Genomic DNA, 26,761 nt, shown 5'->3' on the forward strand with positions numbered 1-26,761 from the left:
CCTGCTCGTGTAGCCCATCTCGACAGAGTGGGGTGTGGGGGCACAGGACAGGGCTCAGGACTGACGGAGCTTGCTGGAAGCAGTTGTTGTCTCAACTTGATGATCTACTTAAAAAGGCAGTGTACTTAGAGTTGGGTCAGCATAAAGGGGAAATGCACGCCTCTCTCTCTCTCACACACACACACCCACTGTGTGTGTCTGTCTCACAAACACATGAACCCCCTCTGGCACTTTGGAAAGTGGAGTGTGCACTTCAGTGGGATAGCATGGGTTCATCGTCACGTTCAGTTTCTGCAGGGAATGTTTGCAGCCACTGACATGTGTCTATTGTGTCTCCTCCCTCCCTTGGTGCCTGCCTTGTAGACTGTGAGGCTACATTAACAACTTGTTAACTCTTGAGGGCTCAGCCGAGTGCTAGTTCATCATTTAGCAGCAAGGCATTCCCTGGGAAATATCCCACCCTGTTCCACCCTGTGACTCCCCACCTCAACCAAGCTACACAATCATCATTGGTGTGTACAGTATTAAATTGTTTTTTAAAAACTTATACTGTGTATATGTATATAAATAATTTATATATATATATAGAGAGAGAGAGAGAGAGAGACAGAGAGAGATTAGAGAGAGTCTTTTGTCTGTAGACAGGATATCATTCTCTTTTTAGCATATAGGCTCTGTGCAAAGAGGAATGAAAGTGTGACTAAGCAGTCCCGAAAGAGGAACCCTTGGAGCAGTCATGCTCAGGAGGTTTGAACTGAATTTTGTTACTTTAAGGTCTTTTTTTGTTGTTTAAATCCAAACTCCAGGAAAAGTTTGTTTAGACTTAACATACTGTGTGGATTGAGTCCCTAAAGCAGTTTGTGGAAGGTGCCTGCTCACCATCCCTTTGCAGAATCAGGTCTTAGAATAGTAACAACATCGCTTTTTGAAATGAAGGTGACTTTATTAAAAAAAAATTGTTTTTATTCAAAAAAAAAAAATTCAAAACAGCAAATACTACTGATACTGATGATAAAAGGGAAAATAGGTATTCCTCATTCAGACTATTGCACACTGTTTTGTATTGTCCACTGAAATTGTTAATAAAATAATTTTCCTTTTATTTTCTTTTAACGGGATTCTGAAGATAGGTAAACATTCCTAAAAGTGACTTTATTTCTTCCTGTTAGAGTTCATCTTTGGCCTGCAATTAAGAAGGAAAAATATTAACTGTTGCATTTTTTAACAGTCAGTATAGTCTTGTATATCTTGCTTTAATTCAATGATCCTTTCCCTTTCTAAAGAGACAGAAAGGAACAGTTCCTCTTTGGCCACTGTTTCAGCCCACAGCTGCAGTTTCACCATGTCCTTTATTAGCCACTGTATCCAGGTAAGTGCAGGTTGGTTCGTTTCCTCCTTCTGCCCTGGCTTTATTTGTGGCTGACAGACTCTCTTTGAAGTATGCATGAGGTAGGGCGGAGTGGGACGGGGGTCCTGAATGTCTGCTGTGTCCTCAAACCTCCACTCACAACAAGATCTATGCAATACGGAATTCCTTGTCTGTGCTAGCCACAGCTGGGTGGGTATGACTTAATGAATTGGGATATGCCCCCAAACAATTACTATAAATTAGCTATTAATTTTTAGAGCCTTTTAGTTTACTCTTACAAATATTTATTTAATTTTGAAAACACATGACCACTGAGGCAATCCATTTTCAAGGAAATTATTCTCGCTGCCAGGACCCTTATTTATTCTACAGGAATTATAAAAACAGTCTTTCAGTGGTTGGTTATCAGCAGTTTTACAAACCAGTACATTTAAAGTAATATTACAAAAATCCAGAAATGATTAAATGAAAAATGGAAACCTTGACATTTCTGGCTCTTTTTGACTTTCACAGACAAAATGATTGCCTTTCTGAAACTGTTCTGTTGTATTACTGTTAGCAGTCTTACGGTGTTGCCCCAGTGATTTCACAGGAGTTAGCTCTCAGTTAACTCTGTTTTTCAGCAGCAGTTTTCAGCTGTTTAGTTGGTGCAAATACACAATTTTAAAAATAAAAAATAAAAATATAGACCACCTACAAGCCTCTTAGTCATCAGAATTTGAATGAAACTCATCTGAGCCCTGATGATGTTGGGTACTGGGCACATTCAATTAAATAGGAATTGAGGACATTCAGCATCTTGCAGAATCAGACCTTTATTGTACAGACCATACCTTCTTTCTGTGGCAAGTACATGGAAACAGGTCATCGTCAGGCTGCTCTACCTTCTCCATGCCATCTCTGATTTTTGGCTCACTCACTTGTAAATTGGCGTATTCCTAATTCAAAAAAGAGGAAGGTATTCTTACTTTATTAACTGCCTGTAATATCTCACAGCTCAGATCAATAATTTTGTAAGAGCTGTGTGGCCAAAGAATCTCCCATTGCTCTCAGAAAAGCCCACCATATCACAGAGAAGGTAAGCGGATACTTAACTGCTGTCAGAGATCCCAGGTGGTGCCTCACTGAAGTGTCAAAACCTCAGTGCTAATGCACAGACATTTTCAGCTGTGGCTGGAGATAGGGGAATGAGACTACGCTCTTAGATCATTGCTGAGTGCTAGTGTGAGGAACATGGGAACATTTTCTTGTAAATTAGATTGAGATTTATGGGAGCTGGAATGCCTCTCTCAAACTGCCACTCTAACATTAAAGGAATCTTTTAGCGCATACACTTCACACAATGTCCACAGTCTACTTAATGTTTCCCATTGTTACTCTTTGCTTTGTGACTTCATCTCTGGACTGGCTGATTTCCAGTGTCTGTATATTCCTAAATGCTTTCTACATAACTTTTTTTCTAGTAGTCTGATATACTGACCTGGAAAAGTTTGAAATAATAACAGAATACATGATCTCCCATGAGGTTATTTCTTGCAAATTCTTGCCCTGATTTTGCAATATTCCTTGCCTGTCAAAGAAAAGGAAAATCCTGACATAGGAAAATTTCTGGAGATGGTAGTAGTGATTCTGAAATGTAACACAATATGTACAGTTTTAGTAATTAGCCTTCCAATTTTGTAGACAAGTGTCTAGGTACCACCATGGTGATTGCTCCATAAAATAATAAACCAACCTTTATTACTGATGATGTGCGAGGGAGACTGAAAATTGACATATTCTTTACGTTGAAAGAAAGGTGTCCTTACTCCATAAATACATCTTTAATTTCTCAAAAACTCAAATTAATTTTCAAATTAAGGGCTGTAGAGAATACACAAGCTAAATATGTTTTGCTTCCCCATTGGTATAATATGTGACACTCATTCTTAAGACCTGCTAATGTTTTGTTTGTTTTTAAACAAATTAACTTGTATTCACCTACTTTTAGTTTGTCAGGAAATGTTTCTAAGTGTTTTAATATAGACTTACCTCTTCATCATGATCTTTTGCCCACTGTAGCTTCTCCAGTAGGTCACTCAGGTCATTTTTAAATGGAATGTAGTGTTTCCAGGGCTGCAGCTCATTATAAAAATGTTCATAGTAGAAGGAGTCTTGCTTCAGTACTACACTGTTTCCTGCTAACAGGTAAGGCAATCTGTATGCAGCCACTGTGCCGTCAATATTAATTTGATATTTATACTGCAAAAACATACAGTAATTGATTAATAAACATTTTAAAAACAGGTAGCAGGGATTGGTTTTGTGGTGTTTTTTTTATTCTGAGAATATTAAATGCAGGGGGCTTGCTCATTTTAAGACATGCAGATTATACCAGACAAGCATTGCATTATAGGTAATCTTTATTGTTAATAAGCAGATGAGATTAGTTCCACTGGCTAAATATATTGTATTGGGAGGAGCTATGATCACCAGTCAGACAGAAGAATAATAAAATGGAATCTAGAGATTATACTGGACAGAAAGTTCCTATAAAACCTCAAAATCTAAGGGTACGTTTTCACTACCCACCAGATCGGCAGGTAGTGATCGATCTATCGAGGATCGATTTACTGTGTCTCGTCTAGATGCGATAAAATCGATCCCTGAATCAACGCCTGTACTCCACCTGGGCAGGAGGAGTAAGCGGACTCAACAAGGGAGCCGCCACGGTTGACTCGCCGCCATGAGGACGGCCAGGTAAGTCGAACTAAGACTAGCATAGCTGAAGTTGCATATCTTAGTTTGAACCCCCCCACCCAGTGTAGCCCAGGCCTAAGTCCGATCTGATAATCATAAACAGGTTATGTCTGAAAAGTTAACTACTTTAATATATATGTATAATATGTACAAAGACGGTAGGCAGGAGGAGGAAAATTCTCAAACACTGGTGAGTTAAGTCTGCAAGAAGAATAAATTGATGGCCTACCTTGAAAAAATCAAAAAATGAAATATGCTTCACAATGGGACCATAGAGGCTTTCATCATGTTTAAAAAAGAAAAAGTTTGTGAAAGCAGCATCTATGATATCTGGATATTTTCTACTGAGTTTTACAAGTTCAAGCCTCTCTTTGCGGCTGTCACGTCCCCTCCAAACTGCTGTAGTATTCTTGTCTTCCCAGGGTGGCCCAGTGTTGGCCTGGACAGACATCATGTCCAGGCTGACTCTAGATGTCAGGAGGGAACAAGTGATTTCAGAAAAGAGGACTCTTGAAGTTCTCATGCACCAATCTTTTAAAATATTCTTGTAATACAATTCTGGACCCAGTTCTCCCTCAGCAGTTATACACCACATTTCCATTGATTTCAATGGTGTTATTCAAAAAAAGTTTACAATCTAAGAAGACAGATAACATACAAAGGCAGGGATACAATCAAATAAATGGAGTACTTGTGGCACCTTAGAGACTAACCAATTTATTAGAGCATAAGCTTTCGTGAGCTACAGCTCACTTCCTCAGATGCATATCGTGGAAACTGCAGCAGGCTTTATATATACACAGAGAATATGAAACAATACCTACTCCCACCCCACTGGACTGGACAGTGGGGTGGGAGTAGGTATTGTTTTATATTCTCTGTGTATATATAAAGCCTGCTGCAGTTTCCATGATATGCATCTGAGGAAGTGAGCTGTAGCTCACGAAAGCTTATGCTCTAATAAATTGGTTAGTCTCTAAGGTGCCACAAGTACTCCTTTTCTTTTTGCGAATACAGACTAACACGGCTGTTACTCTGAAACCAATCAAATAAATGTTTGTAGACTTATTATGATTATGATAGATAAAATAAGTGTCAACAAATGCCATCTGACTCTCAAGCCACCGTTCATTAGTTGATATCTTACAGGCATTATGCCACAGGGGGTATTTGAGGAGAGATTTGAAGGGGAAGACAATAGTGACTTTGTGGGTCAGTGCAGAGAAGCATGCTATGTGCTACGGACAGTATGGAAGGTATGGAGATGGCCGTGGGAGAGGATGACAAAGGGTATATGAAGGTGCTATCTTTGCCAGAATGAAGGAGACAGTGAGAAGGTGCTGCAGTAAGAGATCAGAATGCACAAATAAAGAGGGACAGATCTGTGAAGGGTCTTGATAAGGACAAGAAGGGTGAACTGAATGCAGTGAAATAGGGTGAGCCAGGGGAAGGATTCAAGTGGATTCAGAGTCATGGACAAGAAAGATCATCTTAAAAACTGGTTTTGTATGGTTCTGAAGGGGCAAAATAGCTGTTAGGGAGGCCTGAGAAGAGGACCTTACAGTAATCAAGATGGGAGATGAAGGCCTACATGAGAGTTTTGGCTACACATATTTTAAAAGAAGAAGGAGGAGAGAGAAGCAGTTATGGAGAGAGAAGCAGCAAGATCTGGAGGAAGCCTGAATATGCAGGGAAGAGTTGAAGACGACCTTTCCCACGATATCATCCTGAGTGGTGGGGACACTGACAGAGGTGTCATCAGTGATAAAATAGATTTTTTTAGTGTTTTTGATTGGACTACATTTGGTCTCTGGTTTCTGAAATAGGACATTGCAGGAATACAACAATTATGTAAAGGATAAAATAGCTAAACTTAGACATTCAGTATTCCTTATCTGGCCTAAAATGGTGTCTCAGTGTCAACATAGAAATTAATTTGAATAAATACATAGTATAACAATTATTGAAGTATTGGTAATGTAAGAGTCTATTGGAAGACCATCCACTCATATTTAGGGCTTTGTGAAAAATGTACATGATTTCTTACCGGCCCATAGTTTCTAAGACTGAGTCTGTCAAATCATAGGTTGGCATCACAATGTCTTTCGATTCTGTGGATCCACACCATGAGAAGATGGGATGAAGGTTCTGAGTAGATTTTTTTTTCTCTAAAGGCCAATCCCCTAAATTAACAAAAAACTCTACGTCTGGCATTTTCACCTAAAAGAAGACAAATGATAGTGTTGATGTTAGTGTGTATTGTATGTGTTTATATAGGAATATTCTTTTTTTTTCCTTGATCAATATGGTATCTGAAATTAGGTACAATAAGAGAAGTCTACTGGAAGAGTTAGGTTCAGGGCCATAATATATTCAAAAACTATAACAACTGCTCATCCCACTTCAGGAATGCTGTTCGCAGAAATCCATGTTTTAAATCTCTCTATTACCAGGTCAGAAAACAAAGCAGCATTATAACAAACTAGTTTTCAAAAGGAATCTCACAAAAGCTACTCTTCTAGATATAATAAAGCATCCTCTTCCCTTGTTCATAGTGCTCAGGTCTTTGTATATATTCCAAAACCAAAACACTGCATTTCAAAAGCTATTAAGGTTGCAAAGTGACAGCAGTGTAGTAGTACCATGCCATTTACAAAATCTTAGCTAGAGGGAAATTAATACTTAAGGGCACAATTAATTTTACACTGTCTACATAATAAAACCACATTAGCCTTATTAAATAAAAGATATACCTATTCCATCACTGTACTATAATGTTAATTCTGGCTAAAACTACTGTTCTTTCATCAATGATCACAAAATATAAACAATACTAAAAATGGATAACAATTATCTACATACACATTAATTACCCATATTGACCAAGTCCCCACATATATATAATATGCAATTATAAGCACATTACTGCCTCTCCATAACATGTGCATATGTGAAACTTTTCTTGAATACTTTTGTTGTTCAGACCAGCAAGGTAATTAATTTCATTGTGGCTCATCCACATTGCAACATGTCTTGATTCCTCTGCTGTCCAAGCATTAGAAACATTAGGTTTCTGACTCAGCTTACATTCAGAGACAAAGATAGAAACTAATCCTCTGCCAGATATCAAGTAGGGTTTATATGCCTTCTCATATGACTGAGGAAGGACAGCAAAGTTTATTTGCTCTAACTTGATGACACAGGGAAACCTTTAGCAAGAATTCCCTGTTAAGAACAGGCAGAAAGGCATGGAAGTTCTAGAGATAGAGAAACAAAGGACCAGTTCTTCTTTTCAGTTTACATACAGACACATAGGGTTCTATCTGGCTCTCATAAAACAAAGGGAGTCTTCTCTTCACAGAGCACCTGGAAAGGCTGTAATCTTTAGGAATAATCTTTATGAACACAATGCCATCTACTGGTTGTATTCGATAACTGTAACGGACAAGCTATAAACTACATATGATCAGTGTTTACATTTTCAGACCACAGTCATTTGGGGGCTAATTTTCTCCTTGAACACAATAGATTTTTTTGTTCTTCAATCATATTAGCCAATGGAAAAGTTGAAAAGAACTGAACAGGGATGAAACAAATAGGATGCTCTAGAAATTTAATTTTGAGTATAGTTGGGGGACATCTTCCCCAGCCTCTCTTTGTCTCTGGCCTCTTTCCACAGTGTATAGAATTTAACAGAAAATTATATGAATTCCCTGAGGTTTGTTTACATCATCCTACAAAATGTATTAGCAGTGATATAATTACCTGTTAAATCCTATAGGATGGTTCACAAAGCCTATGGACAATTGTTTTCTATTAAATCCTATATAGGCCTTTGTCATAAGGTCTAGCTGCCTAATTGATATCTGAGAGACAAGGTCGGTGAAGTAATAGCTTCTGCTCGTGAGAGAGACAAGCTTTCAAGCTTACACAGGTCTGGGAAATGTACACAGTGTCACAGCTAAAAAGAAGGTGGAAGCAATCGTTTAGCATAAGTAGTTAGCGTGTATTGTAAGAGACCATTGAAGGTGAAGTGGCATCTTAACATCTCTGCAGTCATAGGACAAAAAAGGGGGACTACTGGGTTACAGATTGTTGTAATAAGCCATAAATCCAGTGTATTTATTAACTTCATGGTTTTCAATGTCTAGCAAACTTAATTTAAGCTCCCAGGCTCGTCTTTTGAAGGTGTTGTGCAGGTTTTCTTTGAGGACGAGGACTGAGAGGTCAGACATGGAATGACCTTTCTGTGAAAAGTGTTCACCCACAGGTTGATCCGAGGAGAGAGTCCAGAATACATACCTTAACACACTCTGTGCAAGCTCGAAAGCTGGTCTCTTTCACCAACAGAAATTGGTCCAATAAAAGATATTACCTCACCCACCTTGTCTCTCTAATGTTCTGGGACCAGCACAGCTAAAACAACATTGCAGATAATTAACATTTGTAAGTTACATTCTACAAACTAATCAAAGAGCATACCAGAACATCCAACTTCATGAGGAACAAGCCTGCTCGCTTATTACTTATTAATGTGAAAGTAATAAAAAAAAGAGAACAAGAATAGTGGTGTTTTCTTTATTGTTGCGGAGGCATCAACAAAACTGTAATAAGGATTTCAGGGAAAATTTTGATATTTAAACACTAACATATACAATATATAAGACTAATATATACTCACTTTTCTAGCCAAAGAAAGTAGTATAGCATCCATGAAAATCCTGAAGCCAACATGCTCACCATGAGTCCTTATATAAACCTAAACATAATCCAAAAGTTATTTCATTAGTGTTTTTGCTTGGGGAAAAAATACATTATTGGAGCTTTCCTGTTTCACAGTAAACAATCAGACAGATTGTGTGGCTTCACCTTTACATAACTTCAAATCATTTTGGGAGGCCTTGGAATGTCCTACCTCTCTGACGAAGCAAAAAAAGGGGCACACATTTTTCATCCTTTGCAGTCACCTTTAAAAATGATCTCCTGTAAATAGAAACTTATCACTTTCAAGCCTGACTCTACTGCACTCTTTCCCGGATTATGTTCATGGCATAGAGAAAAGCTTGACAAAAACATAAAATATTCTCTCTGGAAGGTTGTGATGTAACACTACTTTATTTCTAGGAATCCAAAACTTTAACACACACAAGAACCAAAAACAGAGAGAAAGAAGGCAGGCTGCACAACTAGAGAGGCACAACTCATCCTACTTTCTACTAGGCTGGTTCTTTGACTGACTGCACAAGATTGCATACTTCTCTATAAAGCCCCCTAATGTGCAAACAGGAATAGTAAACACCTTACATTTAAACTGCTAGCTTGTAATTTTAACACAGTTCCAATACACCACCAAAAGCTCTTCTGAAATTAGTAGAGTTTTGTTAGCTAGAGTTGAGGATTCTTAGACCACTGCACCATACAAAATTGATTAGTATTCAAAACTCTTGAGGACAGGAAACTAAACTGGGAGTCAGGACATTTGAGTCTACTCCTAATTCTACTATTGATCTGCTGTCTTACTGTGGGCAAAGTAATTTGCCTCTCTGTGTTTCAACTGCCCTATCTGTAACATGGACATAAAACACCTTACAAAGGAAGGTAAGTATCATTGAGTTTTACAGATGAAAAACACTATATAAGAGTTAAATACTATATTTGAGGGATAATGAAGCAAACAATGGAGGTGTGAGAGGTTCTCAAAGAAAAGGTCAAAAGAATCCTTTATAAGGGAAAGTGATAACCAGCCTAAATATATGACTAGCTAGAAGCCTCCTTTTAATACTTCAGCTAAATCACATACTGTACCTTGTTATCTTTTATGGTATAGTGACACAAGCTCTGTCTTTGTCCAAACCTTTGTGGAATTTCCTTTGCAATCTTATCTGGATCAACAGTGGGAAAATGTGCTAGGTCTCTCTGAATCTGTGGAATGGCTTGAGGGCAGCTCATATCTTCCAGCCATGCAGTGCTGTCTTCGCGAGGGCAGTCACAATTCTCATGGTAAACAGGGCCTGTTGTATACACCGCAAATTTTTAGATTATTTTAATGTGCAACACAGTCAAGACATTGAATTCAGAAGTTAGTTACCCTGGACTTTGAGCCAAATTCAGAGGTGAATCAGTAGTGTGTAAGTTTGACTCTTAGGCCCTTGTCTACAAAGGGGAAATGGAACAGCATAACTGTTCTGGTAAAATTTAGCTATCCTAGAATAACTGCCCCATGTGGATACTTTGTTCCACAATAAAAGAACCTATCTCCTGCCTAAGGCCCAGAGTGAGCCTCAAACTAGGGGAAGATAGGCATTTCCTGCCCCTCTTGCCCGATCTGTTCAAATACCTTGTCTTTATCAGGCTGACATGGGACTTGAACTAGTGGTATCTCATATCCCAGTTGAATACCCTGCTTATTGGGCTAATGGTTAAAAGGAGGGCTTGGTCCTCCTAATTGTCATTTTGTGTGGAGTTAGGCAGCCTCTGAGCATGCCTACCAGATTGGCCGCTGCAGGCAAGATACACATTGTCTTTCCCAATCCGTGGAGCACTCTGGGCCCTAGGTGGGAGATAGATGTCTGGATGCCTTGAGTGAGGCAGCAGTGTACATGCTCAGAGGCAGAAACATAGGCACTTAGGGACATAGGCACAAAAGCTTAGGTGCTGAAGGTATGTCTATACAGGGATAAAAAAAAAACCATGGCTGGCTGGGGCAGCTGACTTGGGCTCATGGGGCTCAGGCTCTGGAACTGAAAAATGGCTCTGTAGACATTTGGGCTTGGGCTAGAGCCCCACATCTGGGACACTCCACCCTTTCAGGGTCCCAGACCTTGGGCTACAGCCCAAGCCTGAATGTCTACACAGCGATTTTTCAGCCCTAGAATCTGAGCCCCATGAACCCAAGTCAGCTGATCTGGGCTAGCCATGGCCATGCTGCAGGCTTTTATCCCTGTGTAGACATAGCCTGAGTGAGTTTAAGCATCTTCAGGGTTCAGGGGAAGCTGAGTGGGGATTATGGATTGCAGTAGAATCTAAAACTGTGAACCCGAGCCTCAGCAAGTTGAAGGATCGGGCCCTAGTACTGTAAAGCATTTTGGGCTACAGTTTGTATGAAAACCCCCCCACTATGTAAAATAAAGTTGTATCATGTAATTCTTCTTTGTACCTTTTAAAATATATGGAGACTTGGCAACATGTTTATCTTTGACTTTGATTTCTATCTTCAGGTTTTTGTAGCTTGCATACATTCTGTACCTCACAATGAAGGAGCCATCTTTTCTGTCTAATATCTGCACTCCTATCCGAGTGAACTGCTCATCAGGAGCAGTGATCTTCACCTGGAATGCATTTGCTCCTGGAGAGAAAGTAAACCTACACAGGGAACAAGTACAGTCGTGATTAAGAAGTGACTATGTAACAGTTTTCTTAGGGTCTGATCCAATGCCAGTTAAAGTCAGTGGAAAAATTGCCATTGACTTTAGTGAGAGCTAGATTGTACAATATTTCCCAGTATTCAGTGCCCAGATTTTCCAAAGACTTCAGCTCCAATTTAGACACCTAAATAAGGCCTGGGTTTTCAAAAGTGCTTAGTAGCCAGCAGCTCCCACTGTGACACCAATGGGCAGATTTCAGTAGACCTTAGCACCCAATGTACTGAGCTCTTATGAAAATCTTATTTTGGTGCCTAAATGAGAACCAGGCAGTTTTGAAAATCTGGCTCTGAGTGTGAGGTCTGAGCCTTTCTGAAAATTTGGGCCATAGTGACTCAACAGACCATTGAGACATGCTGCCCCTACAAGTAAACTAGCTCAAAGCCAAGTACCTCCTTGCCCAGTGAAATTTCTGCAGATATGAGCTTGTGAGGTGAATGAGTTCTTCTGCTTCAGCATTTCTCTCCCTTCTGTTATAAATAAATGAACAGCAATCACCCCATTCCAGGGTTTTAAAGTGCTTCCACCTATCTGGGAAATACTACTACTTCTGGGGGGAGAAGGGGAAAGTGCAGGAAAGTGACGTGACTCTCTCAACATCACATAGAGAGCCGGGGCAAGAATGGAACCCTCCTAGCAATCCATCCTGTGTATTAACCATAAGACTATCTTTGCAGAAGTTCCTTTTCCTCTCTCTTTCCTTCACCGCTCTCTCTCCCTACCACTGGGCCCTTTCTCTCCCACATCCCCTTTTCCATTGGCCCTCTTCCTGGTATGGTCAAGTCTACCTCTCACTCTTTCCTCTCCTTTAATTTCTTTCTAACCCCACTGGTCCTGTTTACCTCACAAAAAAGCAGCAGTGCTGGCCACCTATTCCTCTCCACTTCTTGCCCCAATTCATAGAGGTGGTTGTGGAGCAGCAAGAAAAACAGGAAACAGAAATCTTGGCTGCCTGCTCAGAAGCGCTAGTAAATGAGAGTAGGAGCTGAAGACAAAAACTTTTCTTATTACTTGTGGCACTACTTATGAATGACGTTTCACCTGGCATGAGTGACCAAGTGACTGTGCCCTCCAGATGAGTGACACCAAGTAAGTATGGAAACTGTATTTCACTATGTAAATTTTACACTTTGGTAATTTTACAGCTACTGAAGCAAATTTCTTCAAATTTGGCTGCTTTGTAGGTCTTATGGAAAGATATACAGTCTTTAATAACAGATATGGGGAAAAGAATTGAGTCAGATGTTGGATCATATTAAAGAAGTTCTGTATTAAAATCACAAATGAGTTTGATTCCCCAGAGTTTAAATTCCAGGGTATTACTAATTAAGAGGTCTCTTGGTTTTTGGTACTGTTTCTCTCCCTCTATGTGTGAAACTTGCAAGCTGCTAACTGTGTTAGTACATTCTAAGACAGAGTCTGTTCTCAAAGCAATTCACAAGAGAGAGAGACTCAAAGCAATACTCTAACAACAGAAACAGCACCCAGAGACTCCCCACCCTTTTGTTGTATTAACCATTGTGATTAAAATAGAGATAGAGGATGTATGTGGATGGATGCTTGGTGTGGATAATAACTGAATGATCAGGGAGGTGCCAGCCTAAGAATCCAGTGTCCATCGGCTGAAGAAGGTGTCAAGTGGAAATAACCAGAGGACCCCACCCGGAGAGCAGACTGGAATCCACCCAACAGCCTCAAGAATGGGAGAACCAAAGAACAAGATAACATCTTGGAGCCGTCAGGAATGTGCTATCTGCTGATTGATTCAGCAACAGCATGATGAAGCAATTCCCATAGACTGGCATAGGAAGAAATTCCTATAAAAATAGACTCTAAAAAGTGAGAACTTTGGGGTCTGATTCTGCAAACCAACTTCCAGGAGCATCAGATGAGCATCTGACAAGGCCCTGCTCCCTCCTCATGTCCAGGCCACCTGGCCAGTGACTTGGCATGAGCAACTCTAAGGCTGGTAACTATGATAACAACCTTGCAGAACCTGTGTGTGTGTGTGTGTATGTTTGTATGAATGAATGAATGAATGTGAGAATAAATTTGAGATTGAATGGAATGTTATAACTATAACTAACTGCTTACTATGATCCTTTCTGTATTCACAATAAATGTGGTATTTTGCCTTTTTCCCTTTAATAAGATCCTGCTGGTTTTTATTTTATTGGTACAACATTTTGGTGGAGAATTGCGAAAGGGGGAATATTGGTAAAAAACCTCAGTTATTGTAAATATTGGTGTGCACACCGCCAGCTCTAGTGAGCTAGGCATTTCTATTAGGTTAACCAGACCTGCTGGCCTCTGAGAAGGTAGCAGGGGACCTGCTGGCCTCCGAGAAGGTAGCAGGAAAAACAGATTAAACCAGACCTGCTGGCCTCCGAGAAGGTAGCAGGGGACCTGCTGGCCTCCGAGAAGGTAGTAGGGAAAACAGATTAAACTAGACCTGCTGGCCTCCGAGAAGGTAGCAGGGGACCTGCTGGCCTCCGAGAAGGTAGCAGGGAAAACAGATTAAACTAGACCTGCTGGCCTCCGAGAAGGTAGCAGGGAGAAACAGGTTAACCAGACCTGCTGGCCTCCGAGAAGGTAGCAGGGAGAAATAGGTTAACTGGACCTGCTGGCCTCTGGGAAGGTAGCAGGGGACCTGCTGGCCTCCGGGAAGGTAGCAGGGGAAAAACGCATAGATTAAGCTATGATTTCAGAATCTAGGCTGTGTCACTTGCTAAGTAATACCAGCAGTGACAAAGAGATTGAAATATCCATGTTAAGATGTTTAAAAGAAAACAGGGTAAGCCAGTACTAGAGGGAGGAATGGAGTCAGAAGGAACTCCAACCTCACCTTTTGTTAAAGAAATTACACCTTTTAAACAAATCCTTCAAAAATTTGGGCACAGTCCTTGGACTAAACAAGGCCTAGCTGATGTCTGCACTATTTCGGACCTAGAGGATAGATTGGCTCAGTATATCCTCATATACAAACCTTCTAGTGCTGCCAAAAGAGATGCAGCAGCAATTTGGTTGTTGTGGGAGGCATGTAAGGATTCTTCCCTCTGCTTGTCTTCATGTAAAGAGGAAAAGGCACAAATGGAAAAGGGAGCAGACAATTGGAAGGTGCTGGCTACAAATATCCAAAGCCAGCTGAAAATAGTGAAAGAGGCACTCCAGGAATACAAAAAGAGTGAAAAAGTTAACTCTGCAGAGGCTGGAGGGAGGCAGGTAAAGGGGGAGAAGGTCCTATGTACGGCACCCCCAGGCATAATTACAAAGAGAAAAGAGAGTTAAAAAAAAAAAAAAAAGTTAACTCTGCAGAGGCTGGAGGGAATTAAGCAGTTAAACTTTGTATTTCACCCAAACAACTTTTAACCGAAAATGTTAAAAAGGAAAAGTGTTAGAGCATTCTTGGTTTCTTTGCAGCCATTCTGAAAGAAAAATGGGCCCTTTTCCAAAGGAATGTCTGTAAATTAGCCAGGCAAAAATAAACTATCTGATTAAAATCATTTGACTGGACAATTTAGTCAAATTTGCTAAAAGAACATAAGAGGGTTCTATTGGAACTTAACTGCCTCAAATGTATAAAGGGAATGTAAGATGTAAAAAACAGAGCAGTGTGGAAGGGATGTTAAGGAAAAGAAAATGTGTATGTATCTGTCTGTGTGTGTGTAAATATGTAAAGTTCTAAGGACCAGTTAGTTTTGTTTTTGTTAATGCCACTAAAAATCCATTTGACTCTTTAATTCAAAGTTGCAAAACTGACAGACCTTTTTGCTAGACACAGGTAATTAGTGTTGTTTGGCTTTGGGATTTGGCATTTAACCCTTAAAAGGTAACTCAATGCTTTACAAAATTTAAAATGTTTTTAAGTTGTGGCTGCAGCAGGGCAGTCAAAATCAGGAGAATATAAAAAAAAAAAAAATTTGGGATTCTTTTTGTTTGTTTGTTTTTGTTTGTTTGTTTTTGTAACAAAACAGCAGATGAGAGTTGTAGTAAAAAAAAAAAATTAAAAAAAGACAGTGCCTCTCTGAAGCAACAGCAGGGGTGAGGTGCACAAAACAAAAAGAAGCAATGTTAGAAACACTGAGTCTTAAAATGGCTCTGAGTAATCAGACTGTCACTTTGATAAAGGTACATGAAAACTCTGTAAGCAAAAAAAGAAATAGTGACACCTTATGTAAAAATGGATCTGGATAATGTTATAGAAATTAAACTATGGAAGGAATGTGCATTTGCCCCAGAACATGTGCAGGGTATATTGTAGAAGGGGCAAAAGAAATGCAAACATACCATGCTACTTAATTAAAATGCTATTAGGGCTCCAAAGGGAGCCACAATAGGTTGGGTTTTCTTTTTCAGATTGCTGTGTGTTTTGGAAGCAGAAGTTAAAAGTAATCAAAACTCTGGTGAAAGTTGATTGTGTCCCTTTTAAGATAAAAAGAAAAGGAGGACTTGTGGCACCTTAGAGACTAACCAATTTATTAGAGCATAAGCTTTCGTGAGCTACAGCTCACTTCTTCTTCTTTCTGTAGCTCACGAAAGCTTATGCTCTAATAAATTGGTTAGTCTCTAAGGTGCCACAAGTCCTCCTTTTCTTTTTGCGAATACAGACTAACACGGCTGTTACTCTGAAACCTTTTAAGATAGAGTCTCTGAGCTGCTGATGGCTTTAAATCCAAAAGCAGGAAGTTTCTGTGAAAATGCAAATGACCTAAATGATAAAGGAAGGAAAGAACTAGCAGCACAAAGGAGCTGCAGATAAAGGACATACCTGGTCAGCAAACAAATTGTCTAAATAAAAGGCATGGGATAATAATGATAATAAGTATCCCTGTAACAAAAAATCCTTTAAGGTCGTATGGTAATGATGCTTCTCAGTTATTACCTGTAAATAAAACTTAAAGCTTAACACAGCAGGAAAAACATTATAAACTTGGTCTGCTGTATAAGAAGGAAAACTCAGGGATTTAATGACTAAACAGTGGGATAATTTCCCCATAACCCTTAAAAGATAAAAGCCTTTGAAACCTGGCCTGCCTATAGAACAAAAACAGGAAAATATGGGGGCAATTTCTCTGTTTTGCCTGCAATCAGCAAGGGTATTTGTAAAAGAAATATTTTAAGCAATAATCTGCCACCCCAAAAGGGGTAGAAACATGTTCTTTTTGTCTTTCAGAAAATCAGGAAAAGCTGATGCCAGCTGAAAAGCAACCCAATACCATGAATCTACTGTCACAATAGAAATTGTGTTCTGTGTTCTGTGTTCTATGTTTTGTCTTGTGTTTTGTGTTGTTGCTAGCACTGTTGTGTGTTTAAAAAAAAAAATACTGAAGACCTGCAGGAACTTAAAAATAAATTAAGCTTTCTGTCCCAGCTACAGGACAGCCTGATACAAAAACAAGTACATGCCAAAGTAGACTTGGTCCAAATTGGTCTGGGTAACCTAAACGGCCAATGGAATCTTTAGTAATGGCTTAATACTACCACATGGCTTATCCATAAGAAAAAAAAAAAATTAGAAATAGGAAACTACACAGCCATAGCTATGGGATGCACTGAAATGCAGATACTTGCACTAGCTACTTTGGAACACAAAATGTTCTGGGTCATATTGGGAAATATTAAGGGTTTGGTGCATTTGTTAAAACAAAGAAAGAGATCATTGTTTGACACTTATCAATATGAATGGATGCAATATGTTTCCAGTATTGTAAACCAGACTTGTTAATGGGAGAAATTGTTGTCAAAATTGCACACTAACAGTTCCTGGAGGCAAAGGTATTGAAGGTTAACCCACTCCCCATATTACACATGGGATCCTTCTGGCTACCCTGGACCTCGAGCCAGTGGGCTGGGGAGGGAGGGAAGCTATTGGACACTAGAGGTTGTACCGAATGGACTCCTCAAAAGTGGGTGTGCCTCACCTTGCCTGTTGCCCCAGAACCTTGTAGTAAAGATACATCACCAGGATCATGTATGTGGCATGAATTGGAATCACAAACTCAAATTGCCTCACAGTACTTTCTCTTGAATAGGCTACATAGAAAGTGACACTGACGATTATAAATCTTAGTGTCAAAAGGGGGATTATGTTGGATCATATTAAAGAAGTTCTGTATTAAAATCACAAATGAGTTTGATTCCCCAGAGTTTAAATTCCAGGGTATTACTAATTAAGAGGTCTCTTGGTTTTTGGTACTGTTTCTCTCCCTCTATGTGTGAAACTTGCAAGCTGCTAACTGTGTTAGTACATTCTAAGACAGAGTCTGTTCTCAAAGCAATTCACAAGAGAGAGAGACTCAAAGCAATACTCTAACAACAGAAACAGCACCCAGAGACTCCCCACCCTTTTGTTGTATTAACCATTGTGATTAAAATAGAGATAGAGGATGTATGTGGATGGATGCTTGGTGTGGATAATAACTGAATGATCAGGGAGGTGCCAGCCTAAGAATCCAGTGTCCATCGGCTGAAGAAGGTGTCAAGTGGAAATAACCAGAGGACCCCACCCGGAGGGCAGACTGGAATCCACCCAACAGCCTCAAGAATGGGAGAACCAAAGAACAAGATAACATCTTGGAGCCGTCAGGAATGTGCTATCTGCTGATTGATTCAGCAACAGCATGATGAAGCAATTCCCATAGACTGGCATAGGAAGAAATTCCTATAAAAATAGACTCTAAAAAGTGAGAACTTTGGGGTTGATTCTGCAAACCAACTTCCAGGAGCATCAGATGAGCATCTGACAAGGCCCTGCTCCCTCCTCATGTCCAGGCCACCTGGCCAGTGACTTGGCATGAGCAACTCTAAGGCTGGTAACTATGATAACAACCTTGCAGAACCTGTGTGTGTGTGTGTGTATATGTTTGTATGAATGAATGAATGTGAGAATAAATTTGAGATTGAATGGAATGTTATAACTATAACTAACTGCTTACTATGATCCTTTCTGTATTCACAATAAATGTGGTATTTTGCCTTTTTCCCTTTAATAAGATCCTGCTGGTTTTTATTTTATTGGTACAACACAGATATCTAAAAATTTGAAGATAATCTATTGTTTATACAGAAAGTCAGAATATCTCAAATATAAATCTCAGGGTAGAAACAGAAGAACTTTAGGAGTGTCCCATAAATAAAAAAAATGTTTAGGGGATTTTGCTCAAACTTTAAAAAGAATTTCACAGTGTATAGACACCAAATCTAGAAAAGTTCAGCCTAAAAAATGAATGGCTTGGAAAGCTATGAATGTAGGGAACAGTTTTACAACTGAAACGATATGTGCTACCAGGTATTAAATGAGATTGTCCACCTCCACTTCTTTGATCAAATCTATGCTGTGTATGAAGAATGTGGGCTACTAGAGGGAAAAGGGACAGCTTACTAGCATCGCCCTTCCCAATATCCAACTAAGATATTAGGAGCTCCGCAGAATGTGGCGTTTTGGCCAGGAGGTATCTGCTGTCTGTGACAAGGTAACATTGTTCACCCTGGCAACCTTGAGGGAATCCTCACATAAGATAATGCTAATTTCATTGTTGCTACTTTGCATGGATTCCCCACTCTGTTGAATGAAACTGCACATTTCTCCTTGGGAAGGGGTATATGGATAGCAAAATGTAGAGATGCACTGACAGCTTGGGTCGTTTAGAAGCTGTGCTTCCCTTAAAGAAGGGGAAGGGTCTGGGAAGTAATGCCAAGGCATGCAGACTCTGCTTAAATGGATCTGGCCTCCTCAGATCTTAGGGAATTTGCAAGATGAAGGGGCTGAGGAGATTTTCAAAGCAATAAATAACATTTAGGTGTCTAACTCCCACTGACATTTAATGGGAATTAGACACCTAAATGCCATTGGTACCTCTGAAAATCTCCTCCAGTCCCTCTGCCAGTTCCATGAGGGGATAGAGGCAGGGCCGTCCCTAGCTATTCTGGGGCCCTACGCAGCCCCCCCACGGGGGGGGCAGCCCAGGCCTCTGCGGAGAGGCATGGGGGGGCTGCCCTCAGGCCTCTGTGGATGGGGGCAAGGCTGGCTTAGGGGGCGGGGGGAACGACCCCCCAGCATGCACCGGTGGTGCAGAGCCGCCAGTGAGTGCAGCCCCGGCCCTGCTGCAAAGCTATGGGGAGTAGGGGCAGGGCTGGGGCGGGGCAGGAAGAGGTGGGGCTGGGGCGGGGAACAGGTGGGGCCCCTGGAGGAGAGCTGGAGCAGGGGCAGCACGCAGCTGCGCAGGGCACCAGGAAATTCAGTGTCCCAAATTTTCTGGTGGCCTACGCAGCTGCATACTTTGCATATGGGTAAGGACGGCCCTGGATAGAGGAAACAAGCCCTACCTCTTCATGGAATGTTTTGGCGAAAATGGCACAAGTGGCAAGTTGTGGGTTTCCTGTTCTCTGCTATGTTTTTCCTGTTTAGAGATGATCTGGCTCACTAATTTCAGTCTTTGAATTAAGCTTTAGGCTGTCTCAAAATGTTACTAGGTTTCTTTAACGTTCTATACAGTATTTAATAAGCAATTATTTTAAATGGATTCACAGATCTGAAACCTACATGTTTGTGGGGATTACTGATTTGTGTGACAATGGAAAGAAGCAGGAAAGTCTAGAGGTCACACCATAACTTAATCTGACCAGTTTCTTATATATATAGGCTTGACAAGGGAGAATTAGCTGTAACTTGTTTGCTGGGCCAAGATGCTTCTATTTTTTCTGTAACCCACTTTTCATTTCCTTTCCCCATCTCACATCCTGTAGGATGCCTGTGAACCTTGAGATGAATGGCAAATTTTATATGAGGGCAATGGAACAGGAGATTTTGAAAAGATCATCATAGGTTTTTTAAACATATATTCTTTTTTCTTACGGTGGATAATATCCCAAAGGAAGCTTAAAAATAAAATCTCTGGGCCAAATTAACTTCTGGTGGATGGGGAGTGCAACTCAAATGATGTCTGTGGCATCACAGCTTTATGTACCAACAGGCATTCTTGAATCTTTACTGAATATTTTTCCTTCATGTATTGTGCAAGTACAGATTTCCAGAAGTAAAGGCTGCTGGAATTCATTTAATTAAAAGAACATTAGAGCATTTTGACACATGACAATTAAGCAAAATTTACAAAGAGATATAAGGCATAAAAATGTAAGTCAGATTTGGGGCCTTCAACATGAATATCCTTTTCTGCAAGAAAGGCAAATTAAGTAGTTTTCTTAATTAAATAACAAGAGAGCCAATATATACAGGCACACCCAGGTGACTCTGAAGAGAGGGTCAGGCCAATTCTACTGGTGATGTACAAAACACAATGGAATGTAATATAGATGTGAGGGTTTTGGCTCTACAGTGTAACTGGAGGAAAAGTAGTAAAAGTTATTTTGTCAAAGAAATCTGGAGGTATGACTTGGACCCAGATCCTCAAAACACTTAAGCATGTGTGTAATTTGAGTAAAGTTGCACAATGCTTAAATATTTCCAGGAAAAGGGCCTTGGGAATGCCAACTAGGGAACATAGTCATTTCTAATTTTAAATTCTTGCAGGCATTCAGCTACTGTGGGGATGGGAGCCTCAAGAGTATTTAAACCTATGAAGTAAGAAAGTGCCGTTTTAAAACTCCAACATCTTTTTGGCCATAAACACAATTTAAAGTTGCTGTGATAAGATCTGTCATGCTTACCTCTGCCCTTCAGTGTCCAAAGCCTGAACATAAAAATACCGAGCGGGGAGGACAACATCTGCTCTCAGACCAGGTCCCCATATTAAACTGTTCTCCGGACTCAGCTGGTTTCCTCCACCCGATACAGTGAACACCGGAATTGTTCCAAGCGTTAAGTAACAAAGCAGCCCAATGCTAAACATTTACAAGATTTCCTCTTCAGGAAAAAACACAAACAGGAAAACAGGCCAAGCTGCAGGGAAGGGGTAGAAAACGTGTCCTAAAGCGTAACTTGTGTCTCAGTTACACATCTGCCTTGACTTAGCGTTAGTTTGTTTGTTTCAAAGAAGTCTTGAATATTTCCACTTTCCCCCTACGCAAACTACAAGGGAGAAGCTAGTTAACTACATTAGTTACCACAGAGAAGACACACTCAGGAGCTGCTGCCGTGTCCCTATTTCTTTGTCTTTGTGGGCATCGATTCTTCTGCCTTTAACCGTGGAGCTGGAACAGCATCTTCGGGTTAAGCCTATCCTCAGTCTCAGCGGGCAAGAAAGGAAAGGGGATTCTTTCATTGGTCCAACAAAACTTCTTCCGAATGAATAATGATATTGTCTCACTTCCCAGGCTGAGCAGTAATGCTGGGAAATGTAGTCCAGCAACTAGAATCACAGCAGGCTTGTACCTCACCACTCACGCTCATTACCAGTATGGTTTGGGCGGGGGAGAGAACATTTCAAGCGATTTCAAACAAGAGTGCAGACACTTGCAGCGTACTGCAAGTACAAGTTTAAATGGGACACTGTCGGCTTAAAACGTACACTTCTGGCTGAAAATGTTGTACCTATTATTGCTGCGAGTAACACACAAGGTTACAAGTGAAAGATTTTTGAAATCGACTTTTTCAATTTGTTTACTTTATGTATTTACCATCACATTGTATATACATAGCTTCTGTTTCCTTTATAGTCCATAGTTGGGGCTAGATCCACTTATTCTAGTGCTACAACACCTAAATTTAGGTCTCCTGCTGCCTAATAGAATCCACAATCCTGAGTTAGGGATGCACAGGGAGAATTAGGGGCCTAAGAATGGGATCCACAAAAACCAGCAAAGCTGAGCAGGGAGCCACCCAATCTAGCCAATAGGAAATGCCCGGGAAAGGAGTTTTGCCTACATCCCATCTCCTCAAAGGGGCTTAGGTGCCTGTCTCTGGTTAGTATTCACAGCTGTGAACTCCTTCCTGAAGCTGGGTGCCCAAGCCCTTTCTTGCAAAAAAGAGGCAGTGCTGCTGATATGGGATAGCTCAGTGGTTTGAGCATTGGCTTGCTTAAGCCCAGGGTTGTGAGTTCAATCTTTGAGGGGGCCACTTAGGGATCTGGGGCAAAAATTGGGGATTGGTCCTGCTTTGAGCAGGGGGTTGGACTAGATGACCTCCTGAGGTCCCTTCCAACCCTGAGATTCTGTGATTCTCTCTCTATATAGCTACAGAATTAGCCCTGTTGTTAGTGCCCTCAGCCAGGATGGGGGAGACATAAAGTTCAAATCCTTATTCTTATCCTTATTCAAATCCTGATGGGAAATAAGGATTTAAACTTGTTTTTCAATAGAGTACCCTAACCACTGGGCTATGGGCATTCTAGGATGAGGCTTTCTCAGTTGCTCCTGTTGAAACTTTTTGACCCAGACTGTGTATAAATAATTAGCATTCATTGGGCCAGAGAAAGCACGCAAATGACTGAATAGCCCTGTGTTTAGGGCACTCACTTTTCAAGTCCCTGCTCTAATGTATATTTTATTAGTTACACACAGTAGAATAGCTTCAATAGGACTGAAAAAACTTGGCCTAGAACACCGCATAGCTCAGCGGGTACAGCACTTGTACAAGACGTGGGTTGAACAACGTCCGGCAGACAAGGCGTCTGAATCTGGGTCTCCCATATCCTGGGTAAGTGTCCTAACTCCTAGGCTAAAGGTTATAAGGTGGGGGTGGTACCTTATGTTTTGTGAAGAGCCTGATCTGTTGATCAGCCTCTGAGAACACCTACTGGATCAGGCCCCACAAGCCAGATAAATAGGGAATGCCTATTTTGAGGATCCTGCCTGGATTTAGCCATCTTGCTGTCAGGATTAAGTGGCTGTTGGAGTGATCGCTGCCAGATTTTTTAGGTGCCATGGGGACCTTTATCAGAAACTTAGATGCCTACGTATTTTAGGCACCTACATGATTAGGGGATAGCCGAGCAGGGTTATTGGAGGTCTAAATATTGGATTTAGGCATCTAAAGTGGCAATTAGGTGCCTAAATCCCTTTGGGGCTCCAGCTCATAGGTTCTGTGTTTGTGTAGGTCTTTCAAACAGCAACAGGGTAGGAAATAAACATTTTAAAAATAGGAAAATATTATTGTAAAAAAAATGGCAGAAGCTGGCATAGTACCTGTAACTACTTTTAACTGTTTTTTCCAAGTTGATTGTAATTTAATTATTGCATGCATATTTCTTTGTGAAATCTTAAAGCTGCTTAACTTTTATTGACTTGTGATGATAATTACATGTTCAATAGTGACTTTGAAGAAACACTGAAGATTCAGCAACACTGGCTTGTATAATAATCGTTATTTACCCTAGCCTCAGCATATTCCTATACACACTGTCATAAATATAAAGGGAAGGGTAAACCCCTTTGAAATCCCTCCTGGCCAGGGGAAAGCTCCTCTCACCTGTAAAGGGTTAGGAAGCTAAAGGTAACCTCGCTGGCACCTGACCAAAATGACCAATGAGGAGACAAGATACTTTCAAAAGCTGGGAGGAGGGAGAGAAACAAAGGGTCTGTGTCTGTCTATATGCTGGTTTCTGCTGGGGATAGACCAGGAATGGAGTCTTAGAACTTTTAGTAAGTAATCTAGCTAGGTATGTGTTAGATTATGATTTCTTTAAATGGCTGAGAAAAGGATTGTGCTGAATAGAATAACTATTTCTGTCTGTGTATCTTTTTTGTAACTTAAGGTTTTGCCTAGAGGGGTTCTCTATGTTTTTGAATCTAATTACCCTGTAAGATATCTACCATCCTGATTTTACAGGGGGGATTTCTTCATTTCTATTTACTTCTATTTTTATTAAAAGTCTTCTTGTAAGAAACTGAATGCTTTTTCGTTGTTCTAAGATCCAAGGGTTTGGGTCTGTGGTCACCTATGCAAATTGTTGAGGCTTTTTATCCAACATTTCCCAGGAAAGCGGGGGTGCAAGCGTTGGGAGGATTGTTCATTGTTCTTAAGATCCAAGGGTCTGGGTCTGTAGTCACCTAGGCAAATTGGTGAGGCTTTTTACCAAACCTTGTCCAGAAAGTGGGGTGCAAGGTTTTGGGAAGTATTTTGGGGGGAAGGACGCATCCAAACAGCTCTTCCCCAGTAACCAGTATTAGTTTGGTGGTGGTAGCGGCCAGTCCAAGGACAACGGGTGGAATATTTTGTACCTAGGGGAAGTTTTGACCTAAGCTGGTAAAGATAAGCTTAGGAGGTTTTTTCATGCAGGTCCCCACATCTGTACCCTAGAGTTCAGAGTGGGGGAGGAACCTTGACACACACGATATGCATTGTAACAGATTTGTTTGGTTTAGTTCTTTATTGGTGAAAATGATTCAAATACACAGACTCAATACACAGATAACAGCTGTAAAAAGAAACAAATATTTTACTTAGCAACTCACAGATGCCAGCTTCCTCTGGGCCCTGGGGATGTTCAATCTCCTGCTCTGCCCTAGGCCCAGCCCCCACCCCACCCCACCCCTTCTCCCAAGCCTCCATCCCCGCTCCAACTCTTCCCACCCCTGCTTCACCCCTCCTCCCAGTGCGCCCCATCTCTGCTCCTCCTCCTCCCCTCCAGCACCTCCTGCACACCTCGGAACAGCTGATTGTGGTGGGTGAGAGGCGCTGGGAGGGAAGGGGAGGAGTTGATTGGTGGGGCTGCCAGCGGACAGGGGCACTGGGGATGTGAGGAGCTGGCTGCTGGTGGGTGCTAAGCACACACTCATTTTTTCTGTGGGTGCTCCAGCCCTGGAGCACCCATGGAGTCAACACCAAAGCCACTTGAAATTATACACACATTAGGATCCTGATCTGATTAGGGCTAATAACTAGCATATTCATATTTTCAGCACCCCCTTGTAAACCCCAGAGTTCAGAAGGCTAATCAGGGAATGAAATCAGGTTTAATTTACATAAATAATTATACCCTCATGCTTTTCTGTATAGTGTTTTATTGTATTGTTAAGAGTTTGTGTTCTGTTTTTGGAAATGATATTATTTCATATGTACAGGTACATATATTTATGAAAGTGGGGAGAAATTTGGAAAGGGATAGCCTGGGGAATGTGAGCCACCCTGAACTGAGAGGTATTAGACTCTGGTAGGGTAGAGAATCCAAAACATCCCTGTGGATTTGGTTCAGATGTCTTGCTTGGCCTACTTAGACATGCTGAGCTCTGTGTTATCCAGTGTTGATGCTGGGTCTGTGGTACTAGTTTGGGTGGCCACAAGATATAGGTGGAGTTAGATTGAAGCAGTCAGAATTCTAGTGCCTGCTTATATACCAGTAGGCTTATCTGAATTCATGCGTGAGGTTACAGGTGATTGAGGATTGTATTTATGCTCTCTGGGTCTTCAATAAACTGAGTTATATATAAGTAAGAGTGAGTGGGCTTATCATGTTCCTCACTTTACGATTTTGATCATTATAGAAAGGTAACCAGAGTATTTAGGTTTTAAGTTTGTGAAACCGGCGGTGGTGGGGGAGAAGGTTTTAGAAGGACTATGTCACACATGTTATTTATTTTAGAAAGGGACCCTAGACGTATTACTGAAACCAGCCCTTGTTACTGTGCCCTGGACAGAACGGCTGTAACCCTATTACTCTGTATACATCACTGAAGGTGGTAGGAAAAATAGAGTTATCCTGACAACACCAAGCCCTTTATTCTTTGTATGTTCTTCCTATTCCCAATAACGGTATTGACAATAACCCCATCAAGAAATGTTCCTTTATTGGAAATACATATACATAAAATATAGTTAAAAGAACAAAAGTCTATCATTACTTTTGTGTTGAAACACAAAATACGCAGTAAATTAAATCTCCAAGAAGGGGTCCTTATTTCATATTTTTTTTTTATGTTATTGTGAATAGGTTTGTGTAAAAACACAGAGAATAAGTTACATTGAGAAGAATTTCAAGAACAATATTATTTTAAAAAGGAAATATCACGGCTACCGAGTTAAATTGTGTCCTATGTTCTTAAAAAACTCATTCATCAGGAGTTTCAGCCACCGACTTGCAAGAGTCAGGAAGGATTTGGGGCCAGGGGAGCTGTTATCTCCTTCCTCGGAAGCATCAGGAGTGGCCACAGCTAGAGATAGGGCCAGGGCTCCGAATTCGCTCCCGCGGGATGCTAGGCTGGGTGGTTCTTGCTCAGGGTCTAACTGATCGCCCTACTCCTGGGGAAATTGTGCCGAATTTTGCAGCAGTGTCTGTTCCCCCCACCACACACACACACACACACGGCATTTCTGGCCACCACTAGGCGCCGCTGGGCT

The 26,761-nt window shown here is 40.8% G+C and overlaps 1 protein-coding gene and 1 long non-coding RNA gene across 4 annotated transcripts; both read right to left on the reverse strand.

Annotated features, from left to right (window-relative positions):
- Positions 1-933: 933 nt before the first annotated feature.
- POGLUT2 (protein O-glucosyltransferase 2) lies at positions 934-21,674 on the reverse strand. 3 transcript variants are annotated; one of them, XM_073349043.2, is made up of 10 exons: positions 21,196-21,674; positions 11,265-11,470; positions 9,914-10,119; positions 8,790-8,867; positions 6,156-6,328; positions 4,338-4,575; positions 3,401-3,610; positions 2,850-2,939; positions 2,203-2,307; positions 934-1,183 (listed from the first exon to the last, which is right to left on the reverse strand). In XM_073349043.2, the coding sequence occupies exons 1-10, from the start codon at positions 21,375-21,377 to the stop codon at positions 1,166-1,168; spliced, it is 1,506 nt and encodes a 501-aa protein (XP_073205144.1). In that variant the 5' UTR covers positions 21,378-21,674; the 3' UTR covers positions 934-1,165. The 3 variants fall into 3 exon arrangements, with proteins under 3 accessions (XP_073205144.1, XP_073205163.1, XP_073205154.1); XM_073349062.1 differs by lacking the exon at positions 21,196-21,674 and having other exon boundaries at positions 936-1,183; positions 11,354-11,441; XM_073349053.1 differs by lacking the exon at positions 934-1,183 and having other exon boundaries at positions 2,205-2,307; positions 2,850-2,998.
- Positions 15,520-16,979, reverse strand: LOC144930707 (uncharacterized). The gene is made up of 2 exons (XR_013636019.1): positions 16,162-16,979; positions 15,520-15,951 (listed from the first exon to the last, which is right to left on the reverse strand). It is a non-coding gene; the product is annotated as an uncharacterized LOC144930707 (long non-coding RNA).
- Positions 21,675-26,761: the final 5,087 nt, after the last annotated feature.

Source organism: Lepidochelys kempii, chromosome 1 (assembly GCF_965140285.1).
Source record: "Lepidochelys kempii isolate rLepKem1 chromosome 1, rLepKem1.hap1, whole genome shotgun sequence".
Lineage (NCBI taxonomy): Eukaryota > Metazoa > Chordata > Testudines > Cheloniidae > Lepidochelys > Lepidochelys kempii.